At 35.6% G+C, this 19,909-nt stretch overlaps 1 protein-coding gene across 1 annotated transcript in view; it reads right to left on the minus strand.

Moving 5' to 3' along the window:
• Positions 1 to 881: 881 nt before the first annotated feature.
• EMB1270 (Pentatricopeptide repeat (PPR) superfamily protein) overlaps positions 882 to 19,909 on the minus strand; it is a 68,900-nt gene continuing 49,872 nt past the window's right edge. The window contains exons 3-4 of the mRNA XM_089828537.1: positions 2,620 to 2,710; positions 882 to 2,389 (exon numbers count right to left, since the gene is read on the minus strand). Of these exons, the coding sequence (XP_089684663.1) occupies positions 1,841 to 2,389; positions 2,620 to 2,710 (640 nt within the window). The 3' untranslated portion in view covers positions 882 to 1,840. The remainder of the gene's footprint in view (positions 2,390 to 2,619; positions 2,711 to 19,909) is intronic.

The raw sequence follows: 19,909 nt of genomic DNA on the forward strand, positions 1-19,909 counted from the left end.
AACGCTGAGGATTTTGGAATGGGGTAGCAAATCAGAACAAGGGTTCGCAAGTTATGGTCTTCCGAAATTGGGCTAACTGAAATTTCCAAAATAAATGTTGTAATTCATTTGAGCCGACTCTATATGTAATTTTAGGGTTGGTTGGCCTTAGGGGTTAAGGTTTGATGTCTAAAAACTTCTTAGTTGGTGTAAAATTGCCTATATAAGGAAGGTTTGTAGATTGTCTAAGATAGCTCTGGGTGATAGCTTGTAGCACTGTGTTGCAAACTATTGTAAGGAAGGCACCCATGTGAGTTTGCATACTATATTTCAAAATTTTGTAATTCCGCATTTGCAGTGATAATAATAAGCCCATATTTTGTTCTCGCAAATGGTTGTTATTTCTTTATTTTTGTTATGTGTTTGTGGTATTAAGGGAGCACCCTTCATTAACACCTCGTCAAATTTTACTTTGAGCTACTAGAGAATAAGCCTTTGAGTTGAAATAAACAATGCTAAAGATAGGGGTTTACTTGTAACTCCCAGGTGGGACGGATTATTAATAGAGCCCAACCCACGTAATCCTCCCTTTTTCATTGTTTGGAATTGCAATAAATTCTTCCCAGACATGGTTAAAATCAGAATTAACAACATAACAAAATATTTTGGTTAGATAATTTAACATTTTACTTTTTACACTAGTTATTATTTTGAACTGTCAACCATCTAGATAAAATATTAAAATGTAGTCTGCATTTTCTACTTGATTGTACCTGACCTATTAGTTTTGGGGTTCCACCTATTCACTGTTTTCTTCTTAAGCAAGTAAAAGCAAAGATATAAACCATGGCAAAATATCCAATTGCTCAAAGATGCTAAAGAAGTGTGAAACGAAGCAGAGATTGATGAATGAATAGTTGTAACTGTCATTTGTCTTTTCTATGAACAAAATCTTGTTACAAAATCAATTTGTGTCTATACTCAAAATACACTATTTTATTTTGTTAAGTGTATTTTACAAAATTATTATTGGCACAGAAATCCAGGACGTGGCTCTCAGAGGATCATGGTGATTATTTTTTGTCCTTTAAAACAAGCTGATTTGTCTTACCTATCAAAGTGTATAGACAATGCAATTCATCTCTGTAACCATAGGCATTGTAGAATCTGACATTGTTGTCTATCTCCACGATCTCTATATCCTTAACTCTTCACAAGTAACTGATTATGTCGTGCCTTGAATACGAAATGACACCACCATATTAGATTGTCAGAGTAGAGGAATCCTGATTATATAACGGCACATATGAAAGGTGCCCAGCAATAATCTCCTTCACAATATGTTACCAAATGTGTACAGATGCCACCATTCACCCAAACAAGTGAAGATAAAGGGCCTAGAAGATCGAGAAGGAAGCACGTTCTCTTTATTTTGCTAATAAAAAATATATGTTGTACCTTCATCTCATACTTCAGAGAACTTGTTTTCGTAAGAGAATAGGGTACATATGTGAATTATTTTGCAAATTTTACCGTATTCATATCCATTTTTTTCCCCAACTCCGGAAGGTAAAAAGTAATATACCAAATGTTTCAGAACCCAACTTAAGCTCCATAATGATGAATGACTCCTCTTATACGGCTTATGGCTAAGTTGTAAATGTACAGTAAATACTGGATTTTATAAGTTTTATTTTACCATCTGGTAAGTGTGAATAAGAATACATTCAAATAATGAACCTCAAGAATCTAGATGCATCAGAACTACATTGCTCAGCACCATATTCACTTAGGACATGAGAACAGTAAGTGGAAAGGCCATGGCCCTCATTCGTGCAATAGAGTTTCTGGATGACAATGTTCAGCACACATTAATACTACTCATTTTATCTGAAGAAAGAATTACTCTATGTCTCTTTTGTTTCAAATTGATATTCCTTCCCTTCTTTAATCTAATGGAACCCTTCCTCTTCTCTAGCACCTCTTTTCTGCCCTTTAATTCAGCCGATATTGCTTTTTCCCGTTTCTCATCTGTCATAAGAGCAAGCCTTGAAAATTTTTTAGGAGTCACTTTTCCCAACTGTTCATTTATTTGTCTATATATAGAGACCATCTCAGACCTCATTAATGAACCTTCATAGATGTCCATAGAATTATATTCAGGTAAAGACTGGCAGTTCTTAAGTTCAAGATCCAAGCAAAATGGTGAGTCCTTAAGCCACATACACAAAGCATGACCTTTTGCAACAAAGATACCAGTGTGAAGCTTAGAAGGGTAAAAAGGTGAACCCATCTCCCATAAAAAGGCCTTCAAAGTTCTGTTCACAGAAACAGCATTACTGTATATACTACTACCAGTTACTAATACCACAGATTTTGAACATTCTGGTACACCCTGCAAAGATGCATCCTATAGACAAAATTATCTGGGTTAGCCCAAAACTCAATGATTCTTCAAACCAAAGTGCAAACAAGAAAAAAACAGTATTAAAAACAATCTGAATGTTTTATTAAATTTTTTCAGCTATCAAATGACTTGGTGCCTAAATGAGTCTAATAAATAAATGTAATCTCACGACATCACAAACTGATCTTCAACTCCACAACTTTTCTAGGAACAGACTATAGGATTGAAACTACCTGCATATGGTCCATCCACAATGTAAGTCCAACCAATGCTGCACCAGCAGAAAGCCTCCGAAAATCAGCCCTCCAGTCCTTGTTGTCAACCCTACAATGTAACAGTGTAATTTATTCAATCTTTCTTTTAATAAAAAAAGCTACCACATTCTTGAAAGTATGATACCCAAGTCAATGAATATAGCTTTCTCGAATGTATGATACTCAAGTCAATCATTGCCATTTCATTCACAATGCCTATGCATGAAATCTACAATAGTAAGCTGAAATTTTAGTTTATCTCAAACTTCAAACCATCCAGTAAAAACTTTGTTCTCAGCATTTCCTAGACAAAACTGTCAAGTGGGCCTAAATTTGGCTGGGTATCTAATTTTCTAATTCAATTTAAGCTCATGGAATCTTCAACCTATACAAATCCAAGAATCCAAAAATTAGAAGTTATAAATTTCCCCAGATTAGCCCATGTATCCAGTTTCCAACCTATACGAATCTAAGAATTCAAATTTTAACTAAGTTATCAATTGACCCAGATTAGCCCATGGATCCAGTGTCCAGTTCATACTCAGTTGAGGTATGCAGTCCAGTCTGCCATGGGTGTGGACAGGGTTCTGCTCAATCCAAGGTGAAACTGCCACAAACAGGATAACATTTTAATTTATTTTCTTTTGCTTGCATTCTTCTTTTTTTCTTAAGACTTCTCATCAAACAATGCTATTACAGTTAGAAAGCTGAGGAAAATATGTTAGTAAGGCCATCATTCTGTCCACAGACACCCAGATCTGTTTACTTTGACCCTCTGAGACCGCCAACCTGCTCATCAACTTCTGCACTTAATGATAGACACAGTCATCTTAGACTACAGCATAAAATATCCTTAATCCTTTGGGAAACCTGTCAGTTATCTCAATAACAAAGTAATGAAATTACTCATCAAGGCAATAAAGACTTAACTGTTGAGCAGGATCAAAGCTAAATTGCTATAATAAATCAATATATGCAATAGAGCCAAAAGGCTCTATTTATAAGAGATTACAAGACAATGTTTCTAAACAAAACACTCATTAAAAGAACGTAGAGAAGGAAACTTTCTAAACCAACTAAGATGGCCATTATAGAAACATTACAATATTTTAATAACCTACCTTAATGGTCATCGTTCTAACTACCTATAGGAGACATAATCTCCAAGTCCTTTGGTCACAAATGTATAGAAGGTTGCCCCTATTATTTAGAATGCTTTTGCAACATGAGTCTAAAATACTACTAAGACCCTCCCTGAATTTGTAGAACTTTTCGATAAGACTAAGATAACCACGCTCCTTCCAACCTGATATTGCGAAACAAAACTGTGCCTCCTTGTAGCCAGAAACACCGAGTACAGCTTTTGAAATTGAAGCCACAATTTTGAGGAGAAAACCATCAAACCCTCCACTGTTCAAAAAACAGCTATAAATTTGTTTAAAATATCATTAAAAATATTTGTAGGTGAGCACTAAGACCCAAAACAAACTACAAGAAATCATGATTTTCGTGGAAAAAATCATTGTGCTAATGTGAGTTTTGTGACCACTGTTGGAATTGCTTTAGAATAACTGAGAGGGGGGGCTGAATCAGTTATTCAAGATCCAGATGTATAAATAAAACTTTTTCACAATTCAGTGAACCCATAAAACATTTATACCCATGCATGTATCCATTGTGTATTTACTAAAACTTGTATGTCATTGTTAAATCAATTTGCAGAAATGTAAAGTATGAAAACACAACACATTCATCAACACACTTGACAATGATTTATGTGGAAACCTAATTTGGAAAAAACCACCAGTAACATGCTACTCCTTTTTCACTCTTCTGAAGTGATGCCCTGTGAAAGGCCAACCCTTTTAAAGGTTACCATACACACTGTTAAATGTGACCCAGTTAAGGGATTTCAATCACTCTGTTAAAAGTGAGCCTTGTTAGAGGGGTTTAGGCCATTCACTTGGAATGCCACCCTGTTAAAGGATTTTCCAATGACTGTTAGGTCAACCTTAATCCAAAGGATTTACCCTAGAGTGATACAATTGTTAGAGAGTAACAGTAGAGCTTTGATCTGATACAACTTACAACTTCACTTGCAGATTACAGATCTTTGTACAGTCCTCAATTTTGCTTAGCTTTCATACTTTGTAGCTTTGACAGCTTGTTCACCCTTCAAGCATTTATCTCCTTAAACCTTCTTGCTTAACATGCTATTGTAGACTCTTCTCTTGCGTCACTTGATGAAGCAAAACGACACCAACCTTTTTTTTGCTTCATGACCAAACATTCCTATAAATAGGAAATTAGAATATTTTTCCACTCATTATCCATTGTCCAGATTAGGGTTTTGGATGGATTAGGTAGGATACAATGTATATACCCCATATCTTGTCTTTTCTAAAAACTTCTCCTAGAATCCATTTGAATTCACCTAAAAACAGTTTACATCAAATTCTGTGCCACCAATTCATCAATCTTATCTTCGTCCTAATTCACAGGTTTCAAGAAAACAAACTTGTCAGCTTAGATTCGGTGAATCTTCGATTTTTATCATAATGCAGCAGCTTGGCATTATCAAACTTTTGATGCTCGGCACATACTGCGTTGCTTGGCATCAACTATAAAATCTCTCAGCGTCAACTAAAATTTACTGGTGCTCAGCATCAACTAAACTTTACTCGGCATCAACTGTCTTGCTTGGCATCCACTAGAATTTTCTTTTACTCAGTTCCAACTGACTTTTTGCTTAGCTTGCACTAACTTTGCTCAGCACCTACTATCCACTCAGTCAAGCTTGGTAAACAAACTTTGCTTAACTTATTCTTCTAAACTTTCTAAGTGTAGCCAACCATTTTGTAACCTTAAGTAGATCATCAATTCATCATGTCATCACTGTCTTAACTGATTCTTGTACTTCATTTCATAATCATAACTCAACCTTTCCTCTAGGTGCTTTTGTTACTTCGTGTTGATCAAATCCTCCTCATAAATCAACTAAGTGATAGTACTTAAATCTTATAAGCAATTGTCTTACTAGCAAATAGTAAGTTTGACATCAGTGACAAAACAATGATTGAAACACATAGTCTTCTTCAACAATCACTCTCTTTTTCAATGATCTTTTCAATCAGATTTCAACAACCACTCTAACATGCAGGACAAAACACTTAGTTCCAAACAAGTATCCTTGAAATATTCAAGAACATTTCTTTGGGTAGGTGCTAGGTGTTATGATGTTTTCACACCACCTCCCTATTGCAAATGGGAACCACCTCTTTTGCCTTGATTCTTGTAGCACTACGGTCTATAGAGAAAGTTTGGTAAAGGCCTCTTGTTAAGTCTAGCTTGCCAAGGAATTGGAATGTAAGAACCCCTGCTTATTCTAACTTTGAAAAACACCAATTGCTTTACTTTTCAGATGTTTGACATGTCCTCAAACACTTAACATGCAAGCTCTATCTCCCTGTGTTTTATTTTCAGATGGTATTTGCTTACTTGAAATGGTCTCAAATGAAGACAAAATGCTTGGAAAAGATTACCAAGAAGTCTAGACAAAAAACTAAGTTACAATGCAATCCATTTTTACTTTTTGAATGCATACATATGATTTCTACACATAAAATGTGCACCCACAGCCAATGGAAATTTCAGCAAATAGTTGGCACGCAAACTAAATGCTTTAACATTAACTGAAATGGATAACTACAGTAAAGGCATTTCGTCAAACAGTTATTGTGCACCTTATATCTATGAACAAATTCTCTATTTGCAATTGAATTACAATGATGCACAATGCTTTCAAAAACTAATTAATTGCAAAATATCATCTGGGACTGATTGCAAGCATGTATAAACATTCCAGATTGTACCGCAACTCTCTAGTAATAATCATAGATTGTCTCTTAAGTATCATGATTTCTGAAAGAAGCCATCTAACAGCAGAAACGTGCCTCATAGATGTCAAATGCTGCATCAAATAATCAGATGCAGCCTCTAAAATGATTGCCACTGCTCTATATATGAATGGTAGCTCTCTAAACCCCAAATGCAAACCTCTACAAGGTTGTAATCGGTATAATATACAGTCCTTTGTCCTTGCAATTATATCTGATATGAAACTACTAATCATCTTCACAAATTGGTCACCAATTTTTAAACAATCTTAACCTCTAGATGAGATTAGCGCAATTCACTGGCAAAGATCAACCAATTCAAAGTGCAAATACTTTGAAGGATTCCAACCTTCAAAAAGCTGAAACCCTTGGCTCTAATATTCATCACAAAATAACAAATGCACAACACTAATTTCACCAAGCATAAATAACATAATGCAAAGAACTCATGTGAGTCTTTTATAACTTCTGTGGGAGAACTCATACACTCTTCCAGCCAATGTGGGATAAATAGATATACTTTTCCCTTTAATAATTCATTTACTCCAATACTTATGTGAAATTATTGTTATCTCCAAAATGTGCACCCTAATTGCTTCAAGTCCTGAAACCCTCAGCAATTTTGGAGAAACATTGGATCAACCAGAGGTTGTGGGTAACCTATGACCTAATTGAACCTTTGGATTCTATGTCAGTTCCTATTTGATATATCTGATATCTCACCTATGCTAATGAAGACATGAAATTTGTATGGAAAAGGGTAAAGAGGTAAAAAATGAAAAAAAAAACCTAAATTATGAAAACTAAGGTGATACACCAGAAATAATAACGCAGATTACTATTATACTTGTAACACAATGAATGCTTTCAACTAGTAATCAAAGAAAACACACCTTGAATTAACTGTTAATCCACATAAACAATTTAAGAGAAGGTGTAATAACCCCAATAGGTTATAACTTCTTCAAACACCAAAAATCTTTATACTTCAGTTGTTTGACATTTCGTCAAACACTTTGCAAGCAATGGTCATCTGACTGATATAACTTTTCAGATTGCTACAGTGATTCTTGTTTGGATTTGCCTCAAAGAGAATGCTTACAAAAGACTTCAAATTGTCTAAACAATGACCTAACATAAATATGCAACTAATTTTGGCAATAGTGAATGCATATATGAGTTCTAATCATGAAAATGTTCACCTACAACCAACTGGTATTTTAACAAACAGTTGGTACGCAAGCTAACTGGCTGATAAGAAATGATATATTAATGCTCAAAGACAACTATTAATGACCAGCAATTGTATCTCCTTGATTGAGAATGAGAATCCAATATAATATTCATACTAAGTTAGCCAAGACTCTTGGCATTTACAAAGATATCAAAATATGATGATTGCTGGTAAAGTAATATGCACCTACAGCTGCCAATGAAAACTAATGCAACACTAAATATCTAACTTCAATACTCCCCTACAGCAGTACGCTAATCACATGCATGATTAAATACAACTAAAGCCATGGATTGCTGATACCATTGTGAGGAATGTAAAAATGAATGATATATCTATTAATGAATGATAGGTCTGATACGAAAGGACAATTACAACAGCACTCTATAGTGAAAGGCAACTATGAAAATACATATCAGACCTGGCATATGAAGTCGCCTTAGAGAATAGATGTATTGCAATACCACTGAATAGAAAATAACCTCCTCAAGTGCCCAAGTTGTGCCTCTCTAGCTGCTGCCCCTGATTGTAGATGGCTGTAATAATTTCCTTTGCTTTTTCGAATTTGCTTTTTCGGATTGCTTTTTTTTTGGATTGCTTTTCCGGACTTGCTTTTTCGGTTCTGCTTTTTCGGACTGCTTTTTCGGCCTGCCTTTTTCGAATTGCTTTTTCGGCCTGCTTTTTCGAACTGCTTTTTCGGCCTGCTTTTTCGGCCTGCTTTTTCGAACTGCTTTTTCGGCCTACTTTTTTGTACTCAAATATTTTTTCTCAATGTAGCACAAATAGAAGACTGAAGTATCTTCCTCCCAGCTGCAATAATTCAAGTGATATTTCACACCCTCAAAATCGCGTACCAATTGAGAGTTTTCGCTCTCAATGGCCACAAATATTTTTTCTCAATATAGCACAAATAGAAGACTGAAGTATCTTCCTCCCAGCTGCAATAATTCAAGTGATATTTCACACCCTCAAAATTGCGTACCAATTGATAGTTTTCGTTCTCAATGGCCAGTTGTGACTATTGCAGAAACCCTAAGCTCCACAATGCACATCAACAAACATCAACATCAACAACAACAAATCTAGATGATTAGAATGAAGCCCGGGGTGCCTATTTATTCTTTTTCCTCCACTTTCTCTAGAAGCTTCTAGAACATTATTTTATTTTATCTATTAAATGACTTTATAAAATATTTTATAATTCAAGTCACTTTATTAAATTAATTAAATATAAAGTTACCTTTTAATATTTATTTATTTGATAACTTTATAAATAATTAACTTAATACCACTTATTTATTTAATTAAAATAATTAATTAGTCATCCTCATAAAATATTCATTATTTTGGACAACCTAATTAATTAAATTAATTAAATCAAATTGCCTCCAAAATGGGGATATGACAGAAGGCTAAAAGATGAATATATGAAAGCAAATAAATCACAATCCAATATATCACCAAAGAAACACAACTCAAAACCTATGAATAATAAATATCAAACATGGAAGATGCAAACAAAGACATTGCCCAAAAGGTTTATAAATAAAACACAACTAGATAATATCAATCACCACAATGCATACAACCAGATCTTTTACTCCAAAAGTTGAATCCAACGAAAATTGTATCATGATCAAAGGCCCAAATAACAATATCTCTGCATAATAGCTCAAAAAACTTGAGGAAAAGATGCCAAGGACGAATATCACATGCACATCTCTCTCCTCTCAAAATTTGAACCTCTTCTCTATAACAAAGAGGGGTATATAACAATAACAAAACAACACCACCTTCCCACAAAATCAGGAAGTGAGGGTCGAAATCTAGAGAAAACCATTTACAAAAAAAGCCTAAAAGCTCTAAAAACATGTCAAATGCACTCCAAATTGTGCCTTGACCCACTACACATCTAAAAAAGTCCAAGAAGACTCTCTATAAATGCCAAAAACCACTCCATAATTGACTCCAAAATCATGAGTTTGATCTGTGAGTCTAGAAATAGCAACTAAAACCTTACCCTCGAATTTAGGCATTTAACAATGCAACTCCCTCTTTTTAATACTTTGTCTAAAAATAACTTTGCCTTTACCATTATTTATTGCATTTAAAAAATAATATCATTTGTAACTAGTGATTTATAATTCATCAACTACAAAACAATAATATTTACATTTTAAACAAGAATGCAATAAAAATAATATATTCCTTTCCTTTGATAAACAAGTGCGGGCCTGAAATTTTATAAAACATAGTAAAGGAATGATTAAAAGGTAAAACAAAAGTCTGTTTTGGCATTTGAATGCTCATTTGGAAGAATACGGGAAAACATAGAGTTAAATCCCTAGCCGAAAATGGATAAAATCTGAATTTTTCTCTACCATTCTTGGACACCTTGATGTCGTGATTCCTTCTTTGTTGTGCTTGTAATGCCATTATGTCTACTCTTCTTAGCATGAACTTCATTTACATGTCGTGGCTTCTTCATCTCCATGTCATGGCTTCTTCTGCTGGGAAATCGTTGATATTCAGCCACCATTAGCTACGGCTTGCTGGGTCTTAACACTATGACTTAAGGTGTATTTATTTGCCCCTCTTGCCGTGACTGTTGTAGTTGGACATTTGAAGTGATATTGCACTTTTTTCTGATCTGTGCTTGTCGTTTTTCTTCTCTATTGTGTTTGTAATGCCATGGTTGGCTACGGCTTTGCTGAGTCTAATGATTTCATGGCTCCTACCTGTTGTATGTGAGCCATTTTAGGTTGTTTGATGTCGTGAATCATGGTTATCCTAGGGCATTTCTAATGAACTCAAAAGGCAAATGGCATTGTCTTCTTACTCAACCACCATTCTAGACTGGGCAAGTCACGATTTTGTTACTGGTCTTCTAAGTTACATAAGGTTGATATGCCTTTTACATTGCTTGTTTTCTATGTGCATTCGAATGTCATTATCATTATTTATACGGTATTTGCTTGGACTTGTTACTTCTGATTGTTTGCTCTACCGTTGCGGCTACCATTCTAGAAGGTTTTGGAAGTTTTCTTGCACTTTCAGCCTTGATTTGTTTAAGCAAAATCGCGATTGTTGTCTCCTACTGTGATGTCTGAAGTAGCTTTATTGTCTCTCTCTGGAAGTTCTTGTAATGCCGATACTGGTTCAAAACTAATCATGTAAAATGGATTTTCTTCAGATGTACCTTAGGAAAACATTTATCAATTATAGCTCACATTCTTGGCATCTTCATGTGTATCTTGAATATCAGTGTTATTTGAAAAATCAACAATTTGCATGCCCCTTCCAACTACAGCAATCTGATAATAGCTTCTTTTCTCATGAACTATAGTATCTAATGCTTTAGGTTCTAAATAGTAATGTTTGAACTACAATGCTCTCCAATAGTATAAACTTCCTACTTTGATCTTGGAAATGCCTACTCTCACAAAGCCATAATGTGGTCCACCATTTTGTAATCTGGATACACTTCCATCTTGATATTTTGATACTTCTTTTTTGATGGGCATGAAGCATTTATATACTTCTTTTAGATCTAATGGCTACAACTGAAAACCACTTCTTTGGTTTATGTTGACATAAAAAATAAAAATAAAACCTTTCTCCTTTTGTTCTTTGCTGCTGCACTTCCGAATAATACATATTTGCTATAGCATTCACTAGTTTATTCGTTATTCTTCCTGTAGCTTTCAATCTTTTCTATTATATATATGAAATAGAAGGTTTCAAAACTATTTTAGTTCATCCCTTTGATGTTTCATTCTCTTGCTTCAAGTTGCATACTTTTTTCACCCTAAGTCCCATGTTCAAAAGATGTGTGTCCCAATCACACTTGTTGCATTTATTCTGATTTCTTTAGTAATTGAAAGCAAAAGGTTTCAAATCAAAGTGACTTGTCCCTTTAATGCTTTTGTTTTTCTATTATGAATCAGCCACACACAAATAATTCAGTTTATTATGATTATGCTACACAGGAAACAAGCATATGTCATGATTGTTTTCCTTTTGCTGGTAGATATTCTTGTTTTATAATAAGATGTGTAGCATGACAAGAGTATGAAAAGGAGATGAAGTGAGACACTAGCATTGCTTAGATCCATTGGATCTAACATATCTTCCTTTTGAATGCAGGGTTCGAAAGCTTGGAGAAGATGCAATGCAAGGCAGCGAATGGGCGGAATCAAATGGATGCAATGTTACCATTCATTACAAGCAATGACTGGTGCCCATGACCTTTCCTCTATTCTATTATCTTCTTTCATGTTATGCAATTTTTAATAGAGTAGGAATGTATATCGGTAAAAGGGACTACTCTTGCAGTCATTTTGTTTGAGAGATATTTACTTTCAGCATCTTTGTTCACGCTGGTATATATCAATTGTACCATCATGGTGAATAATACAAAGACATTATATATTATTTCAATATGAATGAAAAATGCTTCTTTTTTGCAATTCTAAGTATAACTCAAAAGTGATAAACATATATGCTTTACTCCATTTGAACATGTGTGAAAATTGAGTAACAACTATAAAGTCAAGTTATAACTTTATAATAAGCCATTTAATGTTTTAATAATAATTTAGCCACTAAAATAATAATGATCTCCCAAAATACTTATCTTTTAAATATGTTGTCTAAAACACAAGTCACACCTATTACTTCCCCACATTTCCAAATGCACTTTCCAAAAATATAAAGGGTCCCTCTCAATGATCACCATAAATATTAAAGGGGCATTAGAGTTCACCCTCCATGAAATTGTTTGTCCCCAAGCAATCTCTAAAACCAAAAAACACATCAATGCACCCGGATCCTAAGGGTAAAACTGTGTATTATTCCTGTGATCACCAACTAGCTCTTGTAGCATTATCACCAATTTAACTGACAAAACCTATGAAACTGAAATGAATCCAGCTATAGATGTCACAGGAGTAAACAACTCAAAGGAAAGCAACACAATAACTCAACAAATCTTGCTTCCCCAAACTACGCAAATTAAGTTGCCATATACACCAACTGATACATGCACAATTGAATTGTGCATCTGAAAAAATCATACACATGAGAGTCAAGAGTAAAACCATATGTACTCGGCGCCATGTACACATGCCAAAACTCCTCTATGAGCCTTGTTTGAAATCCTGATGCACTTGAAGGGTCTCCAACAATGACAAAACACCTCCCAAGAAGAACATCTATTGCTCAACTTTGAACTCAACTTCAGCAAGCCCAAAGTGGTGAAGTAAATCAACGAGACCCCATCAAACTTCAGTGGTAACAATGTCAGCACTAGGAACCCAAGACACATTGAATGCACATACATACATAATATGGAGATCAAGACATATGAATGTGGTCATATCATTAGCACCATCTCCATCCTCTACAAGGCTCTCATGGATATGCTGACTCTGCAAGTAATTCAACTTGCAACCATTGATCTCATCTATTGCAGATGGCAAAAACTCATCCCTCAAATGATGGTACAACCTTGGAACCAATCCACATTGATGCATCATCAAATCCTCTATGTGTGAATTTGAGAAGTCCTTATAAGTACTCCTCTGATGCACATCATGATAAAAAGCTCCCACCTCGGTCAAATGCTGACTATCAGAGCTCTAAATGTAACCCATATCATCAAGCTAATCAACATCTGTAGTAGATGTAACCATAGGAGAATCCAATATAACATGTGGTTCTCACTGCTCTCTACAAATGCATTCATCCCAACTGCATCATCTGTACCTGTGATTGTGATATGTGTGGCCACATCCTCAACCTACTCACAATTATAACCCATGGATATAAGACCATTACTAACTACCCTTGTAGTGAAGCTAGTGAAGACTATGCCAACCTCAACTCCAGTGAACTCCTCAATCCATGACTGAGACTCATGAAGCGCCAATTGTGCTCTCTCCAATTAATCCATAGTCACTCCCAACTCATGGGTGAGCTCATCTACCTCCTTTCTCCTCAACACATCATAGCAAGTGCAATCACACTCAAGGAGATAGTCTTTGTCAGACAATAATATTAAATAATTCTCTTTCATTATTCTAATAGCTTCTTGAAGTGTATGAAACTTTATAAAGGAAAACTACCATCATAGTGCTCATCTGTCACATGAGCGCTCCAACCATAGGTAGCCAACATCTGTCAAACAACATCAAAATGCTCTATGGCTGTGGCAATCATTTTATTATCAACCTTCAGTTGCCCAACCAAATGATGTCTCTAAAATTCATGGTTCCCATGCAAGCTCTCCAAATATAAGACTGCTATGTGGTATGAAGTTGTGTTTGTATCGCTCACCTCATGACAAATAGCACCCTGCCTGCTATCAACTTTGCACACATCAACAATTGAAGTACTACTATCAGGTACCTTGACAATGGTTCATCTAATAAAGTAGGAGGAGCTACTACTATCAATCTCCCCGTACATTCCCACCCCCTTGTACCTATAAGTCCCTAAAAAAATCACAAACTTGGGACCTATCATCAACCAATGAGTTCTCTAATTTACTTCCTAAAGTCCAATATGAAAGATCAAACTCACCGCCGAAAGAGTCTTCCTCATAAATAACATCACTAGTACCCAAATTCAAAGTACCAACATCTTCTATTTGTAAAGCCTCTGATATCTCATACAAACGCAAACACCTCTCATTACTGTCATGAAAATCAGAATCATTATGGAATGAATCTACATCATATAACCATTTCTAACACCTGAATCTGAGTGTCAACTCTAGAAAACTCCATCCGACCATCTCCCACATATGGAAAGGTTGCTAACTCTTACATAGACTAGCCATTATGACTATTGTCATTAAAAGATCTATCAAAACTCATATTTTCCATGCAATCCTCAAAAGTGAAGCTCCCATCATGCATGTCAAGACTCAAGGAGACACCAACTACATCTTCCATCAATATCATCATTATGCTCAAACAAGGGACTGCTAAATTAGAACTGTGAGTGCCCCCTTCTTCCTTAATGTAAGTCTGATTTTTCATCTCCATGGGATTGGTTGCATGCTTATCACTAACCGTTGAAAGTTCATTGTAAAGATTCTTGGATGTCCCACCTGTAGAGATCTCTAGTTTCTCTTCATTTTTGTTTTGTGGTGTAAAACCTTTAAAATTGGATGGCATATACTGTGCTAATGTTGAGATAATGGGTGTTGCACACATTGCATAATATTGTTATATTTTATTATTTTATTTTATTATGTAATGTTGTGCCTAGATGGACGTGCAACATGTAAAAAATTCTTATAGAATATTCTTGATGAGTTGTATTGTAACATTGTGATAATATTTCATCTAATTATTTAATATTGGAGAAAAGAATTAAATACCCAATATTAAATGTGAGGTCAGTGGGTTAGGTAGCACATGGTTTTAGCACATGGTTTATGTAATATCACTTAGTGGTTTTGTGAGACTTGCTACTATATAAGCAACCACAAGGGTAGTTGTTGGTGTGACAGAGTGTAAGAGTGAGAAAGGCAAGAGTCGAGCAAGACAAGGCTTGACAGGTTAGCCAAGGGAGCATTTGTGAAGGTTAAAAGCATGGCATGGGATGTGTGGATTCATGCTTGTTCACATAGTTTGCTCGGTTGTGGCTATGGCCATGAAGGCTTCCATGGTTGTATGGCAATGGTATTTTTTGCTGAATAATACATGTTGATGGATGCTTTTGGAGGCTGGGTTTTTCCCTCAATGAGGGTTTCCCAGGGTATATCTTGTGTCACAATTATGTGGGTATGTTGTCTATTCTCTTGAATGTGGATTTTAATTTCGTGTTTATTTTAGATCTATTATGGGTTATGTGGAAACGGTTATATTCTTTATTGCCAAGTTTCCTTACAAGTGGTATCAAAGCTATGATTTTATTATTGTAACCCTAGATTGAATCCATGGGAATGCATGAGAGGATAAAAGAAAAGGGCAAGATATATGAATGATTTATTGCAAATTTGAGGATTTGGATTTGCTGTTATGATGGGATGTTGAAATATTTTGGGCATGTGAAATTGTTGGACAAAAGGATTTTTCAGATGTTTTATTTAAATGAGGATTTTGGGGGGTAGCTTGCAGAAATGACCTCCTGGGTAAAAACAGACCTCACCATTGGATCCGAGTCGACATTTTCATAAATTTTGATATATAATATGCCCTAGTTTGGCCATGTTCAGAGAAAATGAAAGAGTTTTTTAGTTTCAGCCCATGATGGCCGTCAAATTTAATCCCGTCGGAATTTTCGTCACAAAAAAAAATAAAAAATGAAAAATCGCAATAAAAATGGTAAAAAGACTGTCTTAGTAAAACGGCCATAACTTTCTCTCAGAATATCGGATTTCAGAGTTCTTACAAGCGTTGGAAAGCTAATTCAAAGCACTACAACATGGTATAGGTTTGGTTCTATGATTTTGATATTTTGTCAGGTTTTAAGAGCCCTAAAGTCAGATGTTTATTTTGAGCACGGATTAGGGCATAATTTGGGCATACGGAGTCGGATTTTAGACTTCGAGTAGTCAACGGAAAGCTCTTGGAGAGCTCTACACATTGGTTCAAATTTGGTGTAAGTTTGGCATGATTTATTTATTGATATATTGATCTGAATAGTTTATAGATATATTTTGACTATGGTAACATTTTGAATTTATGGCATTGAAGATTTAAGATTTGATGTTATTGTATACTCAATTCATATTTCAGATTGGTCTCATGATGATATGGTTATCAGTGTTTGGATTTGGATATGCATGATGACTTGTTGGGTCTACAAGTTGTGCAGTGTTGTAAGCGGTCTATACTTATAGGTTGCATTTATAGCTTGGTTATGGGTTGTCTTTGCCCATTGATCTTTCATTATTGATGCATATTCGGATTGGTGGCTTGGATTTGGGTTGTCTATGCCCTAAGTCACATGATTTGCTAATTTTTTTTCATGTAGAAGGGATGAGATGTTGTTACCAAGTACAGTCATGGTGGAGGATTGTAGTTGACTATTTTATGCTGACAGGTTGAACACTTTGAGAGACAGATGCTTGGTTCATGGATGTGATCATGGTGTCATGGATTTTGGCATGACATGATTGGATATACAAGTACATCCTTGATGTTCATTAGCTTGGATTTTTTGATTCAGTTATGGTGGTATATCTTTTTGATTGAGAATCATGGTTATTTAGTTTCTTTTGAGGAGCTCATGATGTGCACTTTGAGTTCTTTGATGGTTTGATGCCTTGGTTGATTCTCATGGTTAGAGGATGGTTTGTTCATCATATGTCATGGATAGCTTGGATACACAGTTTAGTGGGAGCTTGTGACAGTGATGGAGTGACAGTGCAGGATTAGTTCCTGGTTTGGTTTGGATCTTCATATAGGAGATGGATTTTATGATGCCATAGGTGACTTGGTACCACGGTTGAGTGGGAGTTGTTGGCATTGATATATTTATTAAGTGTTTGCAGATGTTGGAGGTTTGTCTTAGATCCTATTGCTGCAGAAGCATCTTTGACATTTGCACGGTGCACTTGTTATCTTCATGGGGTGTGAAGATGGTTAAATCTTGAGGACTCATGGAGTTCTTGGTTATCTTCATGGTGTATGGAGATGGTTCTTCCTCGTATGTGGAGATGGTTCTTCTTCATGGTGTGTGGAGATGGTTGCATCTTGAGAACTCACAAGGTTCTTGTCAAAGGTGTGGTTTATGCTTTCATTTGGCATGTTATCTTTGGTATGAGGATGGTTTCATTATTATGTCATGGTATACTCTTGATACGCGTTTAGAGTTGTGACATGTTATGGTATGTTCAGATAGAGCATGTTATCTCTTTAATTGAGATGGTTAGATCATGTTGTCATGTTTAGGTTCCTAAGGCCATGGTTGGAACTTTGACATTGATCTTGATTTAGTTTCTTGGTATTGAGTACACTAATCATAAACTGGATACTTCATGATATTGCTATGTTGCATTTGGAGTTGGCATGGATTGATTGGTTACAGGCGCTCATGGATACTTAGAGACGGTGGTGATGCTAATTTCTCTTGGATTAGAGAAGTATTTGTTGGGATGGTTGATGGTTTCAGCAGGAAGTCCGAGGGGCAGTCACCTGATATGGACTTGAGAGGAGATTGTTCTTAGATGAGTCTTGGTTGGAGACTTGGGTATCTTGATGAGCATTCTCATTCCCCACTCTTGGTCTACTCGGCGGTTTGTTACTTGAGAGGTATAGCCCATTATTTTTCTCAAGTGCATTATATTTATGCTTGTCTTTCATGGATATGGATCTTGAGCTATGGTACATGAGTTAGTTTTGGAGGATTCATTTGAGAGATGGTTTAGCATTGATTATCTCCATGTGCATATGTTGTTATGCTGGTTGAATTTGGGAGATGGTTTTATATTGGGCATATTCCTTGGATTAGGAATGGGTTTATTGAGTTTGATCTTCTTGTGAGAGGCTTACATCCATGATTAGTTATATGGTATGGTTTGGGTGTTGTTGAAGCTTCTTGTTGAGGTTTTATGGAGGAGATCATACTTGCACAGTTTATATCTAGAGGTGTGTGTAGAAGGACATGATACAGGTTATGATTTGCATAGTTTCTCTTGGTCTTGGTTATCTTCTTGGATGTTCAGTGTTGCCTACATTGGATTTGAGATTGGTTAGAGATTGTGATCACTGGTTTGTGCTCATGTATGTCATGTGAGAGATGATTGTTAGTGTAGTTTTTTATTTTTCCTATTTTGGTAGGTTTTTCCTACACTTTTAATAATCTCGCTTAAGTTAATAAAGCATGTCTTATTAGGTGAATGGTTGTGAGGTGTCACCTTCTTACATGTGAGCATCCATTAGCTATCTTGGGAAGATACTTTGCTATCTTTAGTCCAATAGATGGTTGCTCCTCATTGGTTGGTGTTGCCACCTCCTCCCTCTTCCTAGCCTATATAAGCATGCTACCTAGCTTGTATTTGCATCTCTTGTTTTTGCATCCTCTTAATGCTATTTTGCTTCCAGCATTTGCATTACTCTCTTGGAGACTAACTCTATGACGCTATTTTGATTTTGTATCATTTGCATTCATAGTTTAGATATTTATTCTTTGCACTAGTTTTCTGGGTTATTAATCTTATCAGATTTTAACATGGTATCAGAGTTTTTCTATGTGCAAGAGTAGATTTTAGTTTCCTTATTTGAGAGATTCGGGGGGGGGGGCTAATAAACTTTATTGTAGTTTTTTGAAAAATGAAGTATGCTCTTCTCTTGCATCTTTGGATGATCTTGAGAATCAGAAAAGTTTTGACAAAAACAGTTTTTCTCTGGGGTTTCAATCTCAAATCTGACAACCAACTTGCATATTTGGAGTTTTCAATCAGTATTGCAAGTTCCAGCATGCCATTGATGGACTTAAGAAGCTGATCCAGCATTTGCATGTCATATTTTGCTTGCTGGGGTCGTTTTTTGATTTTTGGAGCCGTTTTTTTACTATTAAAGGCGTTTAATTTACACTACAGCAGCATCTTTTGTACATCAACAAGAAAAACGCTTTCTGGATTTTGTTCACAGCCCTCAAAAACCATCTGGGTATCTTTTAGATTTTGCATGCAAGCTGTATATTTTGCAGAACCGAGCATGAAAAGCTACAGCCATACCCCTCTCCATTGACAATTGCAAATTTGAACACAGTTTTCAAATGTCTCGTTCTTGCTCATACGGACTCTGATTTTGATGATTCTTGTTATGAACTTGGCTATTTTTTTGTGCTCTATCCACTAGTGAAGTTGTTTTTTGATTTTCATGCATTAATTCTTCAAAAATTGCAGATTCTCGGCCGTGACTGTGCACAGTTCTCGTTTTGAAAACTTCGGAGGATCATAACTTTCTCATACGACCTCGTATCGAGGCGATTTTTTTTTGAAAGTGCATGATTTTTCAAGTAGATCACAGTGGTGCTATTTGTTTCCTTGATTATTGTGCCTAAATTTTACTTTCAACATATGCTCTTCATGAGGGTTTGTAATGCATTGAAATCAAGACCACTAAGTATTTCTTTCTAGTGGTAGTTGTAAACACACTAAAATAAAGTGACAAATCAT

This window comes from Cupressus sempervirens, chromosome 5 (assembly GCF_028749045.1).
Source record: "Cupressus sempervirens isolate cs-2001-9-10 chromosome 5, ASM2874904v1, whole genome shotgun sequence".
In the NCBI taxonomy this organism is placed as follows: Eukaryota; Viridiplantae; Streptophyta; class Pinopsida; order Cupressales; family Cupressaceae; genus Cupressus; species Cupressus sempervirens.